Below are 20238 nucleotides of genomic sequence, written 5' to 3'. Positions count from 1 at the left end.
GCAGCAGCACCTGGAAACTTGTTAGACTTGCAACCTATTGAATCAGAAACTCTGGGGTGGGACTTTAACACATCCCACAGGCAATGCTGATGTCTGCAAAGCTTGAGAACATCTGTTCTAGAGAAAGTTCATCATAGCATTGTTATAATGTCAAAAATTGGCAGCCATCTAAATGTTCTCCTATAGGATATTTAAGTAAATTATGATACATTCATACAATGATATACTATGCAGCCATTAAAGATATTGTAGTTGTATTTACTGTTATGGAAATTTGTTTGAGACATATTTTTAAGTTAAAAAACACTTTGCAATGCAGTACAATTCTGGTTTTGTAAGAAAAAAGTATGTGTGTGTGTGTGTATATATACATATATATATATATATATATATATATGTATATGTATATATACACATATTGTTGACCTTAAACAAATAGACAGCCAGTTATTTTTCCAGCACAAATGAGTTTATTCAAGATCAGCAGAGAATTGCAATTCAGGGTCTGCAACCATGGTGAGCCAGGGGCAAGTCCCTGAGCATCAAGGGAAGAGAAACTCTTTTATAGAGGGGAGGAGGAAGTTGGAAGGCTATTGTAAACAGAGTTTGAGTTGTAGTAGCTTTTCATTGGTTGAGTTGTGACAGTCTCTCATTGGCTGAGCTTGCTGGTTAGAAGAGGAAGTCTTTCTTTTTCCTTTTGAGCTCTGCTATCAATGTAGGGCATGAGAGCTCCCCCTTTTGGCCTTTCAACTCCAGTTTAATGAGGTTTCTATTTATTAATTTCCAATTTCCCCTTTTCATAGAGATCTTTCTCTGAAATCATCACTCATCAAGCTAGGTTTTCCCTATTTCAGCAGCCTTTTGTCCCTTAATGCCAGGAAGGACCTTTCCTGAGTATGGTGGCCCATGTCAGAGGGAAACTGCACAGATTGGAAACCTATTGAGGTCACCTTCAGGTAACAAGGAGGGGTAGAAGGGGGAGCTCTCAGGCATTTCTCTTTTCTAAAGTCCATGTGTTACTGTCGTAGGCGTGGGAGATCATTTGAAGCCTTAAGTCATCGTCAAAGGTTTGGCAGACAAACTTCCAGCAGGCCTGGTCTGGACGTCTTGGGAAAGCTGTCTAACAGACGTCATCTGCTTCAATTCCAGGAAATCTTTGCTTTTAAGTCACCAGATGATGTGCAGGTCAAGTCAGGGCTTGGTGCCTTCTTTAGGTGTGTCACATGAATCCAAGAGTCTTGGCCCTGGAGTTTGGCAGCACAAGGGTTAGTAACAGCACCTGACAGGCGCCTTTCCAGCGAGGTTGAAGAGAGTCCTTCTGGAGGTGTCTTTTCCAATAGACAGAATCTCCAGGTTGCAAGGTGTGATTTGAAGGTCTTCGTCTCGCTGGAGTGCGCTGTGAAAGACTGCTCCACCAGAGCATGGTTACTTTTAATAGAAGCCGTTAGGCCTTTGCCGTACTGGAGTGTAGCTCCTTTATCAGCCTGTGGGTCAAAAGAGGCAGGAGCCAAGCGCATTGGGCGTCCTGTGATTATCTCTAAGGGCGAGAGTTTGTGAGTTCCAGAGGGGGTGGATCTGAGATTTAGAAGGACCAACGGCAATGCTTTTGGCCAAGGCGTCTGGAGGGTCTCTACAAATTATGCCAGTTGAGTCTTAATGATGCCGTTGGTGCATTTGACTAAACCAGAGGATTGAAGGTGGTAAGTTCAGTGAAAGTGAAAGTGTTGTGAAATCGGCCAAACAGTGCAGACTTGTTGAAGTCCCTCCCTGGTAAAATGGGTTCCACGATCACCGTGAAGCCTGAGAGGAGTTCCCCGGGTGGGATAATCCTTTCCAGAAAGACTTCAGCTGCCGAAGAGGCGGTGCCTGTCTGCAAGGGAAGCCTTCAGTCCAGCGAGAAAACATGCAGACCAGGACTAAAGCATATTTATCTCCATGAGATGGGGGAAGCTGTATGAAATCCATTTGCCAAACCTTGAATGGTCCATTAGGCAGTTTAAAATATCTGGGAGCCGTTATGAACAGGCTTCTCTGGATTGTATTTTGGACAAGTCGGGTAGGCATTTTTTGCGGCCTTGTTCATATTTCCCCACCAATACTGATTCATGAGTGCTGTCATTTTTTCAGTAGACCAATGGTTTTGTCTGTACAGTGGTTAGGAGCGGGAATTGTAGAGTCTCTGCTAGGACTGGGTTGTTGGAGAGCTTTGTCTTTTAATCAAACCAATAACTTGAATTTCCAATCTTGTTTTCCCTTTCTGAACCCAATTCCTGGGCTTCTCTAGCCAGTTTTTCTAACTTATCATTTGGGGAAATATCCCTTTGGCTGCTGTTGGTTCCTTTACTGCGTTTCTTGTGGAAATGTCAGCAAGGTGATTTCCTTTAGCTTCCAGAGAGTCAAGTTTAGAATGCCCCAGAATCTTATTAATAGCTAAAGCGGGAGGTAAAAGTATAGCATCTAATAATTCCGGAACACAGGGGCCATTTTTTATTTTATTGCTGCTGGAAACAAGGAAGCCACGTTGCTTCCAGAACGTTCCAAAATCATGAGCTAATCTGAAGTCGTGTCTACTCTCAGTATAAATGTTGGCAGTGTTGCCTTTGGCTAAAGTACAAGCCTGTGTCAGAGCGCAGAATTCAGCCTGTTGGGCTGAATTAGCCATAGGTAAAGCTGCTGCCTCAGTGACATCAAAAGGAGTGGCAGTAGCATACCCAGCACAGTGTTTGCCATGGTCACCCTTTAAAGGAGAACCGTCAGTGAACCATGAGAAGTCGGCATTACCCAGAGGGGTCTCCTGCAGATCATCAGGAGGGGTCAGGAGGGGATCCGTCAGCGTTAAGCGGTCGTGAGGGACTTCATTGGCAACAAAGGGGAGAAGAGTAGCAGGATTAAGGTCATTACAGCTTGAAAGAGTTACGTGAGGAGCAGTTAACAAAAGGATATCGTAGGAGGTGAGGTGGCTGACAAGTATGTTGAGTGTGATGAGAATTCAGTAGGGCTTCTACTGCATGAGAAGTACTACAATAATGGTTAAAGGGCATCCCACAACAATTTCTTGGCCTTAACCAAAAGGGCGGTGGCAGCAATGACTCTGAGGCAAAGTGGGTATCCCTGTGCCACAGGGGCCTGTTGCTGGCTAGAATGCCCTGTGAGTTGATGCTAGTCCCTGTGTTTTGGGTGCATACCCCAAAGGCATTCCCTTCCTGTTGATATACAAATAGGAAAAAGGGAATCTGATAATTGAATGTCCAAGGGCAGGTGGGTTCATCAAACTTTAAGGCCTTAAAGGCTGTGTTGTCCAGTTCCCATAAAATTGGATTGAGGTGGTGGTTCTTTGAATTGGCCATAAAAGAGAAAATTGGAATCCAAATAGCCCGAGAAAACCATGCAGCAGATGCTTAGTTTTGCGTTTTGGGAAACTCAGGGCACCATGAATCCTATCTGGATCTAGTGTAGCCCTCGTTCTGATATCAGATGCCCTAAATATTGAACTTGGATTTGGGCAAACCGCAGTTTCTCCTTGGTGACCTTATGTGCCTTTAAGTCTAAAAGCTTTCGCAAGTGGATGCTGTCTTCCTGTGAGGAGACTTGGGAGGGAGAGCAAAGAAGCAAATCATCCACATACTGCAACACAGTAGAGCCCTTAGGAAACTTTGTATCATCCAGATCAGCCTTCAGGATTTTCTGAGAAACAAGGGCTCTCAGTAAAAATGTAAAGCATTACTGTCCAGATGAATTGTTTTCCTTCCAAAGTGAAGGCAAAAAGGTATTGGCTAGCTTCATCAACTGGAATACTAAAGGATGCACTGCATAAATCAATTACCGTAAAGAATTTGCTTCCAGTGGGAACAGATGTTAGTAGCATGTGAGGGTTGGGAACAATAGGGTGTCAAGGGATAACAGGGTTGTTTATTGCTTGGAGATCCTGGACACACCTTTACCTTTGGCCCTTGGTTTTTCCTCACAGATAAAATGGAGTATTGTAGGAACTAGTACAGGGATAGTGAGGCCTTGAGCCTTGTAATCCTCTATTATGGGCTTTATTCTTTGAAGGGCTTCTTTACTTATAGGGTATTGATTAATTCTGGGGAAAGGTTTTTGAGAAATCTGTTTGAATCTTGATGGCAGGTGCACTGTGAATTTTATCAATATCACTTGGAGATTTGGCCCCTTAGGAGGATGGTAGCTGATACAATAGGGACAAGTGATCCATGTTTATAGAACTCTAGTACCATCAGAGACAGAGCAAATGAAAGATGTCAAAGCGTTGTTTAATTCACCTGATTGGCTGTTTTGATAATGACTATCAAATTCTAGAATTATTTTCTCCTTTCAGGAGAAATTCCAGCATGATATTTTTCCAAGAAGTCTTGGCCTAAAAGATGGATTGGGTGGAGGAACTAAGGAGAAAAGGGTGTGTTTCTCTCAAAGGGCCTAAACAAAAGGGAATAGGTTCAGAGAGGAACCGGTCGAGGTTTATTAGAAATTCCCACTTTTTGAACTGTTTTAGTGCTCCGAGGCGGGGGCTGCTTTACAGTAGTGGAGTTGAGCACCAAGAGTGTGGTTCTCTTGTCAGTTAGCAGAGAGATTCATCTCCAGTCTGGAGAAACGTTTCTTCAAGCCACTTAAGAGGGAGGATTGGGAAGAACCCCTGTAGTTCCTTGGAGCCCGTCATTGGGAATTTGGAGGACATTGGAAAGGCTGGTTAGAGGGCTGAAGGTGCGTGAAGCATTTGCATTTATAACAATCTCTTTTCCAGTGTCCTGGCTCTTTGCAATAATAACAGAAACTAGGAGATTTTTCGTTTCATTAAAGGGCCTTCATTTGCTGGAGTTGAAGGTTAAGAATTTTAGCAGTCTCTCTTTTAGGTGACTCATCTGGAGTGGGGGACAGTTGGTTTGCCAGATTAACCAAATCTGGATTGGACACAGGTTCCCATTCCATCCTGGTCCTTTTTACCAGAAGGGAAAGGTCCTGCTTCAGCCTGTTAATCAACATAGAATTAGAAGCTACCTGGATGGAACCAACTTCTAAGGGAGACCGGAGTTTCCTTTAAAAACAATCTGAAGTCGATTGTAATAGTCATGAACAGGTTCATCAGGTTTTTGTGCACGAGCCTGAGTTGCGTTCCAATCAGCAGGCTTTGGGAAAGCCCTAGGAATGGCCCGAGGAAGTTGTCTAGCGATTGCCTGAACCTGATCATACACTAGGTCAGCGAGTTGATCTCCTGGTTGTAATTCTAGAGACTTCTCAGGATTTTCCAGTTAGTGGTTTTCATCCAATGCTGGGCCTGGCCTTCGCTGACAAGCATATGAACTAGCTGATATAAGTGAGAGAAACTGGGTTGATAAGTTTGAATGACTCAGCAAATCGGTGAGGATCTTCAGTTCCTTTCGAAAATGTTTAACTATGGTTTGCAGTTCAGCTGTAGTCCAGGGAGTATAACAAATTAAGAGTTTAGCCTTTGGATGCTTAGAAAGCTTAATTTTAAAGGGACAGCTTCCGATAGGTTCCAAGGAAGAGGGAGTGAGGAGAGGTTCAGGGAGAAGGGGAAGTCTGGCGAGAGAGTTAGTGTGGGGGCCTGAGGGTATGGAGGAGGCGCAGGGGTGTGGAAGGGAGGGAGCAAGAGGATGCCGGAGGGGCGCCTGAGCGTGAGGAGTGGGCGAGAGGAATATGAGGCTTCGGAAGCCGTTTTATCTTTCTTTAATCTTTTGTTTGCCTCCATTGATCTTGAAGTTTTATTTTGCCAAGAGGCAATTTTAGGCTCCTGGTGACATTTGGAAACCTCAAAATACCAATTGAAATAGGCATTCCATTCAGCTTTGGAAATTACAGAGCTGTGGTTATTCAGTTTGAGTTTTTTTGTGTGTATGTTTTTTTTCCTCCCCAAAGCCCCAGTACATAGTTGTGTGTCCTAATTGTAGGTCATTATAGTTTCTCTGTGTGGGATGCTGCCACAGCGTGGCTTGATGAGCGGTGTGTAGGTCCACACCCAGGATCCAAACCACTGAACCCTGGGCTGCCAAAGTGAGTGCACAAACTTGACCACTCTGCCACAGTGCTGGCCCCTCAGTTTGGTTTTAAGGAAAGTGAGTTTGGGGAGTTCAAAAGTTCCCGACGTTGGCCATTGGTATTCTAAATTACTTTTGGTTAAATCAGTCCATTTAGTTAGAAATGCGCATGAGGAATGACCAAAGTTTTTAAATACAAAATCATCATCGGGGCTTCCTGTGGGAAGTACCCTTAAAATATTTAGATAATCAGGATCTCATTTCTTGAAGGTTTTTCTCTAGAGCAGAGAAATAATTAACAAACAGCTCCGCAGCTCAAACAGCCTGCAGACTTAATACCAGCCACTTCCAACAGAACAATCTGATTTCAGTAAGGTGGACCAAAGGTTGAATCAGGCAGTTCCAAAGAACGGTCCACTTCCAAGTGAAATGAGACCAACGGTCGATCTGCACAGTTCCAAGGTACAGTCTGCTCCCAGGAGTCAGGGCAAAAACTGGACTGGCACAGTTCCGGTGAAACAGCCAAAAGTTGGACCAATGGCTAGCACAGTTTCAGAAGAAACAGTCTGGTTCCAAAAGGAATTGGGTGGAAAGCTAGCATAATTCCAAGTAACAGCCTGATTCAAAGAGTCAGGCTGAAGTGCGACCCTAGTACCCTAGTACCTGGCAGACAAACATGGCCTTAACCAGAAGAGGATGAAGCCTTAAAATAGATCTTGGAAAACAGAGTAAATGCCACATTGTACCTGGTAAAACAAAGTATAAATACAATTTCACAGGGCAAAAAAAGATCTCAAATAAAGCCTAGAGAGTCTCAAACCCAAAGAGGGCAGAAGCTGGGATCGGGGAAAAAGTCTCACTGTCAAGTTCCTGGGTCTGCAAGAAAAGCAGCGTGCTCGGTGGGCCCTGTTGTGGGGCCACACCTGTTTGCTCACCAGCCTCGGAGTCCTTAGGAGCCTTCTTTGGATCCTTGCACAGGCCGCCAAAATGTTGACCTTAAACAAATAGACAGCCAGTTATTTCTCCAGCAACAAGGGGTTATTTGGGATCAGCAAAGAATTGCAATTTGGGGTCTGCAACCATGGTGAGAATGTGCAAGTCCCAGAGCAGCAAGGGAGGAGAAACTCTTTTATAGAGGGAAAGAGGAAGTTGGGGGTGCTGTTGTACACAAAGAGTTGGAGTTGCAGTGGCTTGACTGAGCTGTGTCAGTCTCTCTTTGGCTGAGCTTCTTCGTGGTCAGGAAGAGGAAGTCTGTCTTCTTCCTGTTGGGCTCTGCTATTGATGGAGGGCATAAGAGCTTCCCCTTTGGCTTCCCAACTCCAATTTAATGAAGTTTCTGTTTATTAATTTTCACAATGTACATAACTCTGCTTTTATATAAACAGGAGTCAATATATAGCAGATGTTAAGTGATGAGGTTACAGGTTATTTTAATTGTCAGGGTGATGAAATTAACAAGTGATTTTAGTATTTTTCTTTATGCAACTGTATATTTTCTAAATTTTCTACAACAAAATTTAATTTTAAAAAAGCAAGAGTCATTTAGAATTGTTTTATTAGGGCTCCTCTTTTGTCAGTCACTTAAAATTTTGTCTTTGGGAGAATATAGTTTTACTGGGGCTCAATTTTCTGTTACCTTTGTTTCAAAACTGGTCATGTGAAGATCATTTGTTTTTCATTTCCCACTTTTGACTTTATCTTTTAGTGATTTGGTAAATATTGTATTTATATGATTTGTATATTTTTAATTTTCTATGTAGCCTGGAGTAGGAACAAAAATTGCTGAGAAGATTGATGAGTTTTTAGCAACTGGAAAATTGCGTAAACTGGAAAAGGTAAAATTTTAACTTATTTGTTTGCTTATTTGATTAATGTCTGCCTTGATGGCAACTATCTTGTGGCAGCATTGCAGGGTGACTGATGTCATGCACCCTAGTGAGACAGAAGGAAGAGAGAATGGAGTTTATGGCTTTATATATTTTGGTTTTAAAAATGTGAATGTTGTTCCTATAAAATGTTTGCTTATTTTGTGTGGCTTTTAAGAGACTGTTAGCATATATGCTAGAACTTGCTCCTTATTTTCAGTACCATTCAGAAGGGAGATTATAAACTTTGACTAGAAGATTATCTTTTAGAATTTTAATGCTTAAGCTCTCCTAAGCATTTTTATGGTTTTATTTCACCCTGATGATAGTACGTGTCATTTTATGAATGAATTCTCATTTTATGAATAAGCCTTTTTAAAGTATTGGATAAATTCGGGATGAGACATCTTCATCTGCTGTTATTCACCTATAACCATGGAAGTGGTATTTGAATACTTCTGTGTGAGTTATCTAGGCAAATGTAGATGGCTCCTTGGGATTCTTAGCAGATTGGTGTTATTTCCAATAAGATCATTTGAGTCCTCAAAGCATTCCTAAATCATTGTTAGACCTTTTCTTTTCTTAAAGATTCGGCAGGATGATACGAGTTCATCCATCAATTTCCTGACTCGAGTTAGTGGCATTGGGTAAGAACTATTTTTTAAGCAGACACAGAAGTAAGGTTGGTTTTATTTTTTTATGTCAGCCAAACTAAAGTACTTTATGTTTCTCTTCAAAACTTTCCACCTTTCCACCTCTGTGCATTTGCCCATGGAGTTCACTCTTCCATATCTTATATGTCTGAGGCCAGTTCTTCAGATGCTGCCTCTACTTTAAAAGCCCCGTGCAAGGCAGACGTTACCTCCTTCATGACGCCGGTCTGATGCCCCAGCCAGAAATAATCTCTCCTTCCTCTGGCTCCACTAACACTTGTTCTGTGTGCATTTTATCAGTCTTTCCAGATTATGCCTTTTTTGCCTCTCTGAGTATGATATTTATCTAAGCATTTAAGCTTTTTTCCACAGCACCTAGCATATGAATTTGGAACAGGCACTCAAATATTTTTTAATGAAGGAATCTTTATCTTAAGATTTGAGCTAGCATGAAAGGAGGCTTCTTTGACACTGGACAAAGTAAAGATTAACATTGAAATAATAAGGCTGTAATGCTTTAGTTAACTCTCATCTTTATAGAATGAGGCATTCTTTTAGAAGTAGGATGATTGTTCCTTTAAATGGCAACATTTTGATGAAAGTTATTCTAAAATATATTAAATTCTTAAATCTGGTATACTGAAAATGAGCATGACTCCTTGGGTACCCAAGGCCATTATAAAATGTTAGCAGTTGTTTTAGAGAACTTGTGTTATCTTATCTTCTTTTTCCAGGCAAGGAAACTGAGTACAGAAAGTGAGATTGCTGTGGCAGAGCCAGAATTAGAACCCATACCACCTGACTCCCAGTTCAGCTCTATTTCTTCTATGCCTCATTGCCTTCCTGATGTGAACCTCAGTTTCTGTACCATACAGTTTCTGTACAAAGGCTCTTGTCATTAAAATCTCAGTTTAGATGTCATCTCTGGGGCCTTCCCTCACCACCCAATCTAAACCAGCCACTCTGTCGTTTTACCCTATTTTAATTCATCTACCTGATATTTTTATTTGTTTATATATCTATTAATTGTCTCTCTCTACCCACTGGAATGTAAATAGGTGAGACCAGAGCTCTTATTTGCCTTAGTCTTGCTCTGTTTTCAGCACCTAGAAGAGTATCTGACACACAACAGGCCCTCAGTAAATCTCATTTGGTTGAATGAATAGTTTTCAGGTGCCTGTATGTCTGTTTTATGGATAAAGGACATGGGTATTATGACGCCTAGCTGCTTAGATGTCTTTTTCACGTCCAAGTTCATGGTTGTCTTCCTAGATTGAGGTGTCAAGAATTCTCTGCTTTGGATAAAATTGAACATTATCAAATGCAACATTTTTAACAAGTCCTGTTTAGCTTAATAGTAATAACTGTTTATGTTTGACAAGAGAAGATGTAACTGGTTATTTGTTACAAGGATCTTGAATTTCACTTGATATTGAGATAATGCTCTTCTTTCTTTGTAGTCCATCTGCTGCAAGGAAGTTTGTAGACGAAGGAATTAAGACGTTAGAAGGTGAGTACGTACAAGTCACTAATTCCAGGTCAAATATGGTTCTGAAGGACCATTAATGCTCTAACAAACTAGAACTTGAAAAACTCTTTCTCAATTAGTGGATACACATGATAAGATTTTCTTTTTAACTCTAAGAGAATAGATAAAAAGTATAGTTTATGTTCTCACTTTGACATGTTTGGTTTATAATTCAGAAGAAAATCAAGAAGAGCAAGAGGTGACTTCTTGTCTTAAAGTCAGTGATTTCATTTGCAGATTTTTAGATGATTTAAATTGCCTTTGTTTCTGTAATAAAATTCTAGACAACAAAGTCTTACACATTCAGCCTAAAATGCGAGTTATATTTATTGAGAAAAATTCTGTAAGGGGCTTCCAGTGCTTATTGAAGGAATTTTTGCTGTCAGTGATAAAATAGAGCCTAAGTCAAGTAAGTATAAAACATTTTCTTTAAACCTAATATGCAATCCTTTAAATCTAATTTATCTCTTCATACTTTTCAAGGGTGTATACTATATGTATGGATTCTTTACAGTACATCTGTGGCATTTGGGGATTAATACTTGTGAATTCAACTAGTGGTAAGCAACCCAAATGGTCAGGAGGACAGGTTTGAGAGACTGACCTGGGTTTGAATCCCGTCTCCACCACTTTATTAGAATGAATGACTGTGGTGCTTCCATTTCTCAGCTACGAAATGGTATCACAGTTTCTGCCTCATATGATTTAATGCAATAATGTATGTGAAGCACTTAGCAGAGTGCTTGGTACCTAATAAGTACTTAAAAATAGTAACTGACTCTTAAGAGGCATGCTGGATTAGTAATATTACTGAGTTAAGAATTTGTGTGTCTTATAGCTAGAGAATGAATTCTGCTACATCTGCATCTCAGAGGATTTGTGCTTTACTGCTTGTGGCATATATAGTTTATCTGAGTGAAACATTGGTTAAAGATGTCAAGAATTTGTTTTTCCAAGGTATTCAGTTCCATCCTTTGGGAGTGTCAAGGATCTACTGTAATGGTTTTTACATTATATTTGTAATATAACTATCAATATATCTATCTGTATAACAAACTCAGTATTTGTTTCATTTTCAGTCACATACTTTAGTGTTTTCTGTGTGCACACAACTATGAGAAATATTATGTGCTCCATGTATCATAAAGAAGCTTATTTTTCTCCACTTTGCATCTCCAGAGAGAATTTGTTTGTCAATATAAGGGTGACTGCAGGAATTGCGTTTGAAGCATATTTGTCTTCTGCTGTTTCTTTAACAAGGCTTACTCCTGTACTCGTGCCCAGTAAAGGAACACTCAAATGGAACTAAGTCACTTTTAGATTTAAGATAGGGTGTTATGATATGACAGTTTTTTAATTAAAAAATAAAGACAATACCTCTCCTTTCAACAGGATTTTTTTTTAATTTCTTTTCTTTTAAAGATTGTCACCTGAACTAACATCTGTTGCCAATCTTCGTCGTCTTTTTTTTTCTTCTTCTCCCCAAAGCCCCCCATTACATAGTTGTATATTCTAGTTGTAGATCCCTCTGGTTGTGCTGTGTGGGACACCACCTCAGCGTGGCCTGATGAGTGGTGCCATGTCCACGCCCAAGATGTGAACTAGTGAAACCCTGGGCCGCCAAAGCAGAGCGCGCAAACTTAACCACTTGGCCGCAGGGTGGCCCCTCAACAGGATTTTTAGTACAGGGCCTTCACAAATTGATACTCAAGAAATACTAATTGAATGAAGGAGTGAATGAACAAATGAACAGAATGAATGAACTTAGTTAATCATAATCAATTCAGAAGTTGTTACTATTGCTGCTATTAACCATAAATTAAGCAGTATAGGTTCTTTTTTTTTTTAAGATTGGCCCTCACCTGACGTTTGTTGCCAATCTTTTTTTTTCTTCTTCTCTCCAAAGCCCCCCTGCAAAGAGCTGTGTATTCTAGTTGTAGGTGCTTCTAGTTCTATCATGTGGAACACCACCTCAGCATGGCTTGGTGAGCAGTGCTAGGTCCCTGCCCAGGATCCGAACCAGCGGAAACCCAAGCTACTGAAGCCAAACGCATGAACTTAACCACTTGGCCATGGGGCCGGCCCCCAATATAGGTTCTTATAAGGCTGCTTTTTGCAGCCTTGTGAAATTTGGTATGATCTTGGTATGTTTTATCTACTATTCCATGTAACTATAATTGAAATGTTGATTCAGTAAATAAAAATGATCATGAGATCTACTGTTAGGTTTTACTACATTGATTTGAAGAAGTCACTTTTATCTAATGCTTAATATCTGAAATTTTTTTCTGTTGTCTTTTCAAGGTCATTTCACTGTATTTTCCAGGTAGTTCTTTGTAAAAAGGATCTTTGAATTTAACATTTTTTCCCCAATAATATTTAAATTATTTATTTATTTATTTATCTTCTATACAGATCTCAGAAAAAATGAAGACAAATTGAACCATCATCAACGAATTGGGCTTAAGTAAGACAGCTAATTTTCCTTTGACATTTGAGATGTGAAAGTAAAATTTTTTATAGCTATTCTTCCATACACCATAATAATTCTTCCAACTTAGCTGAACACAGCCATTTTCCTATTCAGAAATGCTAATTTGTTGTGGACTCCTGTAGAGGATATGCCTGTATTCACGGTTTGTTGTTGCTTTCTAGTTTGTTTGCTTGTTTTGAGTATTTTCTTCATTCTCTTGACTTTAGCAGGGAACTTCCTCTTAAAATGCATAGAGGTGAGTGCACCAGTCAGTCAGCAGCTGTTGATTGTGTGCTTACATTGTAGAAAGCATTGCAGTATGTCTAGGGTAAGGATATAAAGAGGTTCAATGTAGCTCTTAAGAAGTTTAGAGTCTACCTGAGAAGATAGGACATGAACATGAAACACTAAATTAAAAAAAAGAAAAGAAAAAACCCTAAACACCTAAATAACAATGTAGGATAACTAGTAAGCATGTTGTATGTCAGCATCAGTAATTATTTTTTGTGCCAGATACAGTCTGGAAACCCCTTTCTAACTGATTATTTACGGTAGGTGGTGCATAAGCTATGTGCATGCGTAAGCATGTATCCTCCAGTCTTAAACAGTCTTGTTGGTGACTCAGTCCTAATAACCTTCTGAGATTGCTTACTGGTGCCTTCCTTACCGTTAATATTTTTAAACTTATGCTGCCTTACCAAAACTTAGAGCCAGTAAGAGACAGGATAGTGTAGTTCTCACTTTTCTTGCATTTACATAGTAAATAGAGATCTTCTGAAAAACTTGGTTGTTGTGAGAATTGGTATTTTGAACAGATGCTTTATCATTCTTGGATGTTATTTTTTCTTTTTCTTTTTTTTGCCCTGAGGTAACATCTGTTGCCAGTCTTCTCTCTTTTTTTCCCCCTCCCCAAAGCCCCAAGACATAGTTGTATATTCTGGGTCCTTCTGGTTTTTCTTCGTGAGCCACCACCCCAGCATGGTTACTGACAGGCAAGTGGTGTGGTTCTGTGCCCAGGAAGCGAACCTGGGCCACCAAAGTGGAGTGTGCCAAGCTTTAACCACTAGGCTGTCAGGGCTGGCTCCTTAGATCTTCCTTCATACTGAGACAATATTTTTATAATAGCCTTATTGACATATAATTCATTTACCATACAATTCACCCATTAAAGTGTACAATGTAATGGTTTTTAGTATATTCACAGAGTAGTACAACCATCATTACAGTCAATTTTAGAACATTTTTATTATCCCAAAAAGAGCCCAAACCCATTAGCAGTCACTCCCCATTTCTTTCCAACCACCTCTCCCTCCCTCTAGCCCCTGGTAACCACTCATCTGCTTTCTGTGTCTATAGATTTGCCTGTTCTGGACGTTTCATATAAATGAAATCATACAATATGTGATCTTTTCTGACTGGCTTATTTTACTCAACATAATGTTGTCTGGGCTCATTCACAAAATAATAATTTTGCAGGATTCAATAGCAATAAAATGTAATCCCTTGACTTGCCAGTAGGGAGCAGTCTAGCTTGCAAACATACTAACAAATGTATTTATTTACTCTTGGAATGTGAATGTGAAGCTTATTTAGAATAAGTATGGATGGAGTATCTGGAATATCACAAAGGATGACACTAAAGGATTTTGATCTGAGTTAAGGAATAAACCTTTCCCCACTCCGTAATTTTACTGTTGTCTTCTTAATGAATTTTGGTCTTGATTTTTGAATGATCTGCTGGTATAAGGACACTTGATATGGTAGGCAGTTTAAGTTTTAAAGAAGATTTAAATTTCACAAGAAACCTTCTGTCTACTTATTCTGTCTTTATAGATATTTTGAGGACTTTGAGAAAAGAATTCCTCGTGAAGAGATGTTACAAATGCAAGTAAGAGTGTGCTGAATTGTATCCTTTGATGAGAATTGAGAATATCACTTGGTGAAAAACCATTTTTAGAATACTGACTTAATTTTTCTTCTATTAGGATATTGTACTAAATGAAGTTAAAAAAGTGGATTCTGAATACATTGCTACAGTCTGTGGCAGTTTCAGAAGAGGTAACATACTTCCTAATCTTAGGTTATTCATGCCTTGATGTTAAAATTGCCTAATGTATATGAAAAACATGGATTCACAAGGTGTAATTTGTGTTACTTAATAGATGTACTAAGACCCAGTAGGATTAGCTAAGTTTATTTGTTTATGGATGGGAATATGTATTAAAAATTTGATGAAATTCATCCAGATTTTATTATACGATGCTATTTTAATGACTAGTTTTAATACAATTTATAAAATAATTTTATGTATGTTAAAATCCTAGTAGTGGTTGTCTGGCTAGATGCTAGAGAAGCTGTGGTTAGTATTTTTTTTAATTTACTTTTTTCATTTCCTAAGTTTTTCATAATGGATCTAAGAATAAGTTCTCAGAAGCACCAGTTCAAAACCAATTCTCACAACAACGAGTTTCTTCAGAAGATCTTGATTTACTATGTGAATAAATATAAGCAAAGTGAGACCCACACAATCCTAGTCTCTTATCTGGCAAAATTTTAGAAGGGAAATATAAATTTAAAAATATTAACTTTAAAAATTGGAACAGAAAAACTTTCTTTAAAACTTTTGGGATAGATATCTGACAATATCTCTGGCCACCTCTGGAGTTTTGCTTAGGAAGCGGTGATGGGCTATCAGAAATTCTCTGGGTAGCTGCTCTAAGAATGAGTTGGGGAGAGAAAAGGACTAAATTTGTAATTGCTGATAAGTAGAAAGAACATTGAATTGGGGCCAAAAGACTTAGGTTCTGAGGCTAAACCTGCTATCACTGTCTGATTTTAAGTAAGTCTGTCTCTCCACATCCTATTTTTCATATTTGCAAAATGAGAGAATAAAAGTTAACCAGTTGTTCAGGTCTGTCTATGCACCAGAAATACCTAGGAAATTTTTAAAAATATATGCATTGCTGAATCCTGTTACAAACCTACTAAATAAGGATATTTTTAGGTGGGGCCTTAGAATCCATATTTTCAAAACATAGACTTTGGTGCACGGCAAGCCAAATGCATGCTCAGTTGTATATCATAACCTTTTTGATTTATATATTTCTGTTTCATTTTTACCTTTGTTCAGAAGGTTATATGGTTACATGTTTTAATATAAATAAGGGACACACTAAGAAGTCTTTCTTCTACCTCATCCCTGTTCACTCTTTTCCACTCCCTCCCACCACTGTCCCATTGATAACCACTTTCTTGTGTATTCTTTCAATGTTTCTGCATGTAAATATAAATAAATATAAATATGCATTCTTGATTGCCTCCACTCCCTCCCTTTCTTTTACAAAGGTAACATGGTATATACACAGTACTGCACCTTACTTTTTTCACTTAAAAATACATCCTGGAGATCTTTCGACATCAGTAAATAGCGTCTTGTTTCTTTTTTATAGCATTTTGTAGCATTGTGTGGATGTTCCATACTTTAGTTATCTGGTCTCTCTTAATGGACCCTTGAGTTGTCTCCCTTCTTTTGCTCAAGTAGTTTGTTTTTGTTTCTTAAATGGATGGCGTAATACATTTTTGGTAGTAAGTGAATGGTGAAAGATGTTCAGCTTTTAGTAGAAAGAAATGAGAAAAAAGAAGACAATAAAATTTTCTCTGTTGAAATAGCTCCATGAATGTCCTGGGATCAGCAACTTCAGTCTAGTCATCTTTATGTTTAAGTGTCTCCTTAAAGATTATTGATGTGTAGGATAATGATCCAGAGACACTGCTAGATTTTCAGTGACCAAAAGTACGTTTTATATATATGTACTTATAAAAATGCAAAGAAGGGAGATAAACAGGATTATTTTCTGCCAGCTGTGTGCTAGCACTATTATAGATGTTTTGCATATGTTCTTACTTAGTTGCACAGTGGCCTACACAGTAGTTTTTAGTAGTTCATAGACAGGGAAACTGAGGCCTAGAGGAGTATGCAGTCCTCATCTGCAGCACTGGAAAAAGACGTTGAAAGTGGGAAAAAGCCACGTAAATGGAGACAAAATTTCATAGTACTGTAGTGAACGAAAGGGTTAAACAGCTGTATACAACCTACCTGAAGTTAGGTTGTTGTAGAGTGGGGGTCAAAACGAAAGCCTAAGTCGTTATAAAGTGCTGTGTTCTTATCCCTGGCACTGTGAGAGTAATTTTCACCAACGCTCGTGAAATGAGTTCAGGCCTAAGGAGTTGAAATGAGTTTTATGATTAACCTTTACAGAGTTAGAGCATATTGTTTAATTTGGGGGTTTTGGATATATAGTGTTCATAGATGTATTTTAAAGCTAATTTTACATGTTCTTTTTATTCATTATTGAGTAGTTACTTAGGTGCATTTTAATACGTTAAATTAACCAATTGTATGCACTGTATATCTAATGCCAGTTACTTTGTTATCCCAGATTCTGCTGTTTACTTCAATATACCTGAATAGTTGGACAGAAAAGTGAAATCTTGTAACTAATTCTGAATCTGAAGCACAGTGAAATAGAAAGTTAGGCTCTAAGAAGTAAGGCCCTGTATGTGTGTCATCCCCTGGGCTCTCTCTGCCTAAGTGGCCCGTGTATGTGCAGAGTCCCCTCCACAGTCTTTCTTCTCTCAGGTGCAGAGTCCAGCGGCGACATGGATGTTCTTCTGACCCATCCAAGCTTTACCTCTGAATCAACCAAACAGGTACCTCAGAGTTTATAATTAAATGTGATGAGTCTTACGCAGCAGTGGGTATCATTTTCTAAATGATAGTTGGGTATTTTCAGAAGGAGTTTTTGTTTTAATCCTTCTGAAAAGTCAATTGAAGTGTTTTGTACTAATTGGATTCTGTGAAAGGCAAAGAAATTTGTTAAAAGGGATACACGTTTTTCCACAAGGAATTGAGAGGACAATGTAACATTTGAAAGAGATGAGATTTAGTAAAATATTTCAGAATTATTTTATTGTCTATTGTAGATATTTTAGAACTACCCAGTGTAATGTTTAGGTTTTCATTAAAAGAATGTTTTTTTTCTTTTTCTTTTTTTTTGTGAGGAAGATTGGCCCTAAGCTAAGAACTGTTGCCAATCCTCCTCTTTTTGCTTGAGGAAGATGGTCCCTGAGCTAAAATCTGTGCACTCTTCCTCTACTTTGTATATGGGACACCGCCATAGTATGGCTTGATGAGCAGTGTGTAGATCTGCGCCCGGGATCCAAACCTGCAAACCCTGGGCCGCCAAAGAGGAGCACTCGAACTTAACCACTACACCACTGGGCCAGCCCCTAAAGGAATATTTTTTTATTAAAAAATCTTGTGTTAAGAAACTTTACCTCTATTAGAAAAATCCATGCAGGCAAACATTTTTTGATTTTGGAATGTCTACTTTTTAAAGATGAAGCAGCTATCTTTTTAATTTAATGAAACAGATACATACAGATGTTTGGGAGTATCATGATATTGGTGAAAAACAGTTTCTAAAAATATTTTTTATTTGATAAGATGAATTTTCTGTTAGAAGAAAAAAATACTCAGAACATAGGAAAACTAGGCATTTCTCCACAGATAATCAGAAAACTCGTGTCAAAAGTGTTTTCTTGCCGTAACCGAGTGACTGCTCTTTGCTTATTCCCCGATTGTGATTCTGCAGCCAAAGCTGTTGCATCGTGTTGTGGAGCAGCTACAGAAGGTCCATTTTATTACAGATACTCTGTCAAAAGGTGAAACAAAGTTCATGGTAAGTACTTGTTTAAATTTTCACATGTGAAAAAAAAGCCTTGGAGACGGTTCAGTAACCATCCTGATCGTGTGACCTCACTGTGGCTTAGTGTTACAGTCAATAAATAGGCTATCCAGGAGACCTTAGAAAAGGAGGGTCAGCAGGATGCTAGTCTCAGAATATTTTAGTAAGAATTTTGTTTTAAATTCCCCACTTATAAATAATATGTGCCGTTGGAATAGATAATTATGACTTTGACGCATAGTAAGTTTTTCCCGAAAATAGCAAATGTGCTCATATTCTCTGACTCAGAATTCTTTAGTAAGTGAGATTAGAATTGTCTAAAGAGGGGGCTAGCCCTGTGGCCAAGGGTTCAGTTCACACGCTCTGCTCCGGCAGCCCAGGGTTTCGCCAGAGCAGATCCTGGGCGCGGACTCCTTGGCTCATCAAGCTGCACTGAGGCGGCATCCCACAGAGCTCAGCCAGGAGGACCTGCAACTAGAATATACAGCTGTGGACTGGGGGGCTTTGGGCGCCAGAAGAAGAAGAAGAAACAAGATTGGCAACAGATGTTAGCTCAAGTGCCAATCTTAAAAAAAAAAACTGTGTCAAGAGTATTAATCTATTCCAAGACCAAAGAAAGAAAGGGAGTCAGGGTATGTGAGAGAACGCCCAGGGGAAGAAACACGTTGTGTGAAATGAGAAGTAGGGGAGTTAACGGGGGGACACTCGCAGAGATTTTCACGAGACCCATCCTGAGGAACTGCGAAAATCCTATAGTCTTCCTAGGGAACAAGATTTGAAGATTCAAGACAAATGGCAGTGGATTAAAAACAGATTAATAGGTGGCCCTGTAGAAAAACTGACAGGAAGGCAGTTAGAAATCTAGGACTAAGGTAATAAAGGCTTACCGGTATCCCATTGCTCACTTAAATACATCATTTGGATCCCCTTTTCTCCGTCCCTCCATTTCCCCCCAGTTATGTGACTGAAAGGAAAAAAACTGTGCTTTTGGATACTGGATGTGCTAAAATTAGCAAGAGTCTCCATGCATAGATTTGACAGTAGTTTTAGCCAGAAATAGAAGCTGGTTGAGATAGATAATTGAAATATCATGTCATTCAGAAAGTAGAATGGTGGTTCCTGGGTGGGGGGATTGAGGAGTTAGTGTTTAATGGGAATAGAATTTCAGTTTGGAAAGATGAAAAAGTTCTGGAGATGGATGGTGGTGATGGTTGCCCAACAGTGTGAATCTACTTAATGCCACAGAACTGCACACTTGAAATGGTTTAAATGGTAAATTTTATGTATATTTAATCATACACGCAAAAAAAAAATCATGTCATTAAATTCACCATAGTGATTTTAATGGGCTATGAAAGTGTATTGCTTAAGTTGGTCACACTATCAATGTTTTCAAAAGAAATTTAGGAAAGGTAAAAATAAAAATTCTAGTTTAGAATTAAATCTAAAATCTGTCTTCCAGAATCTCTTAGATTTTGAGCTCTTACTCTATGCCCAAAAATATATACACACAGGAGATGTTATTAAAAATAGGGTTTGTGTGTACTCCATGAACATCCTTGTAAAATTTAGATTGATGTTAATTCATTCAAAATGAATGTGCATTAATCTTACATTTAAGAAACAGTCAGATGAAATGCTAAAGAGAATATGTGTTAGACAAGTTGGATTTTTTTTCATAGTAGCAAAGTGTTTTGGTATGTCTGGGCATATTCTGGGGACCCCTTCTGGCCTCTCTTCCTCCAATAGTCATCTCTTTGAAAGGCACTGGGACTCCCTAATGGGAAATGAACCAGCTGTTTTCAGAGTTAGCAACCAGGAAGGTGTTTATGCAATACAAAAGCAGAAGCATTCTTTTACAGTCTGAACAGTATTCTGCTGTGCTCAAGGAGATCCAGAGGAAAAACCAACAGATGCTGTAGTATCCCAGCTAACAAGAATACAAGGAAAAAATTACAAGC

General features: G+C 39.0%; 1 protein-coding gene across 2 annotated transcripts in view; it reads left to right on the top strand.

Annotated features, from left to right (window-relative positions):
• Positions 1 to 20238, top strand: part of POLB (DNA polymerase beta) — a 31440-nt gene that overhangs the window by 5686 nt on the left and 5516 nt on the right. Inside the window, exons 1-9 of one of the 2 annotated variants that reach the window (XM_070500043.1) lie at positions 7281 to 7368; positions 7772 to 7846; positions 8465 to 8523; positions 9990 to 10039; positions 12473 to 12524; positions 14364 to 14418; positions 14516 to 14588; positions 17170 to 17240; positions 18185 to 18271. In XM_070500043.1, the coding sequence (XP_070356144.1) occupies positions 7339 to 7368; positions 7772 to 7846; positions 8465 to 8523; positions 9990 to 10039; positions 12473 to 12524; positions 14364 to 14418; positions 14516 to 14588; positions 17170 to 17240; positions 18185 to 18271 (552 nt within the window). In that variant the 5' untranslated portion in view covers positions 7281 to 7338. Of the gene's footprint in view, positions 1 to 7280; positions 7369 to 7771; positions 7847 to 8464; positions 8524 to 9989; positions 10040 to 12472; positions 12525 to 14363; positions 14419 to 14515; positions 14589 to 17169; positions 17241 to 18184; positions 18272 to 20238 lie in introns of those variants that run through there. The other variant, XM_014837786.3, reaches the window with a different exon arrangement.

Source organism: Equus asinus, chromosome 27 (assembly GCF_041296235.1).
Source record: "Equus asinus isolate D_3611 breed Donkey chromosome 27, EquAss-T2T_v2, whole genome shotgun sequence".
Taxonomy (NCBI): domain Eukaryota; kingdom Metazoa; phylum Chordata; class Mammalia; order Perissodactyla; family Equidae; genus Equus; species Equus asinus.
Note: the sequence above shows the minus strand (reverse complement) of the source record. Positions and strands in the feature narration are given on the sequence as shown.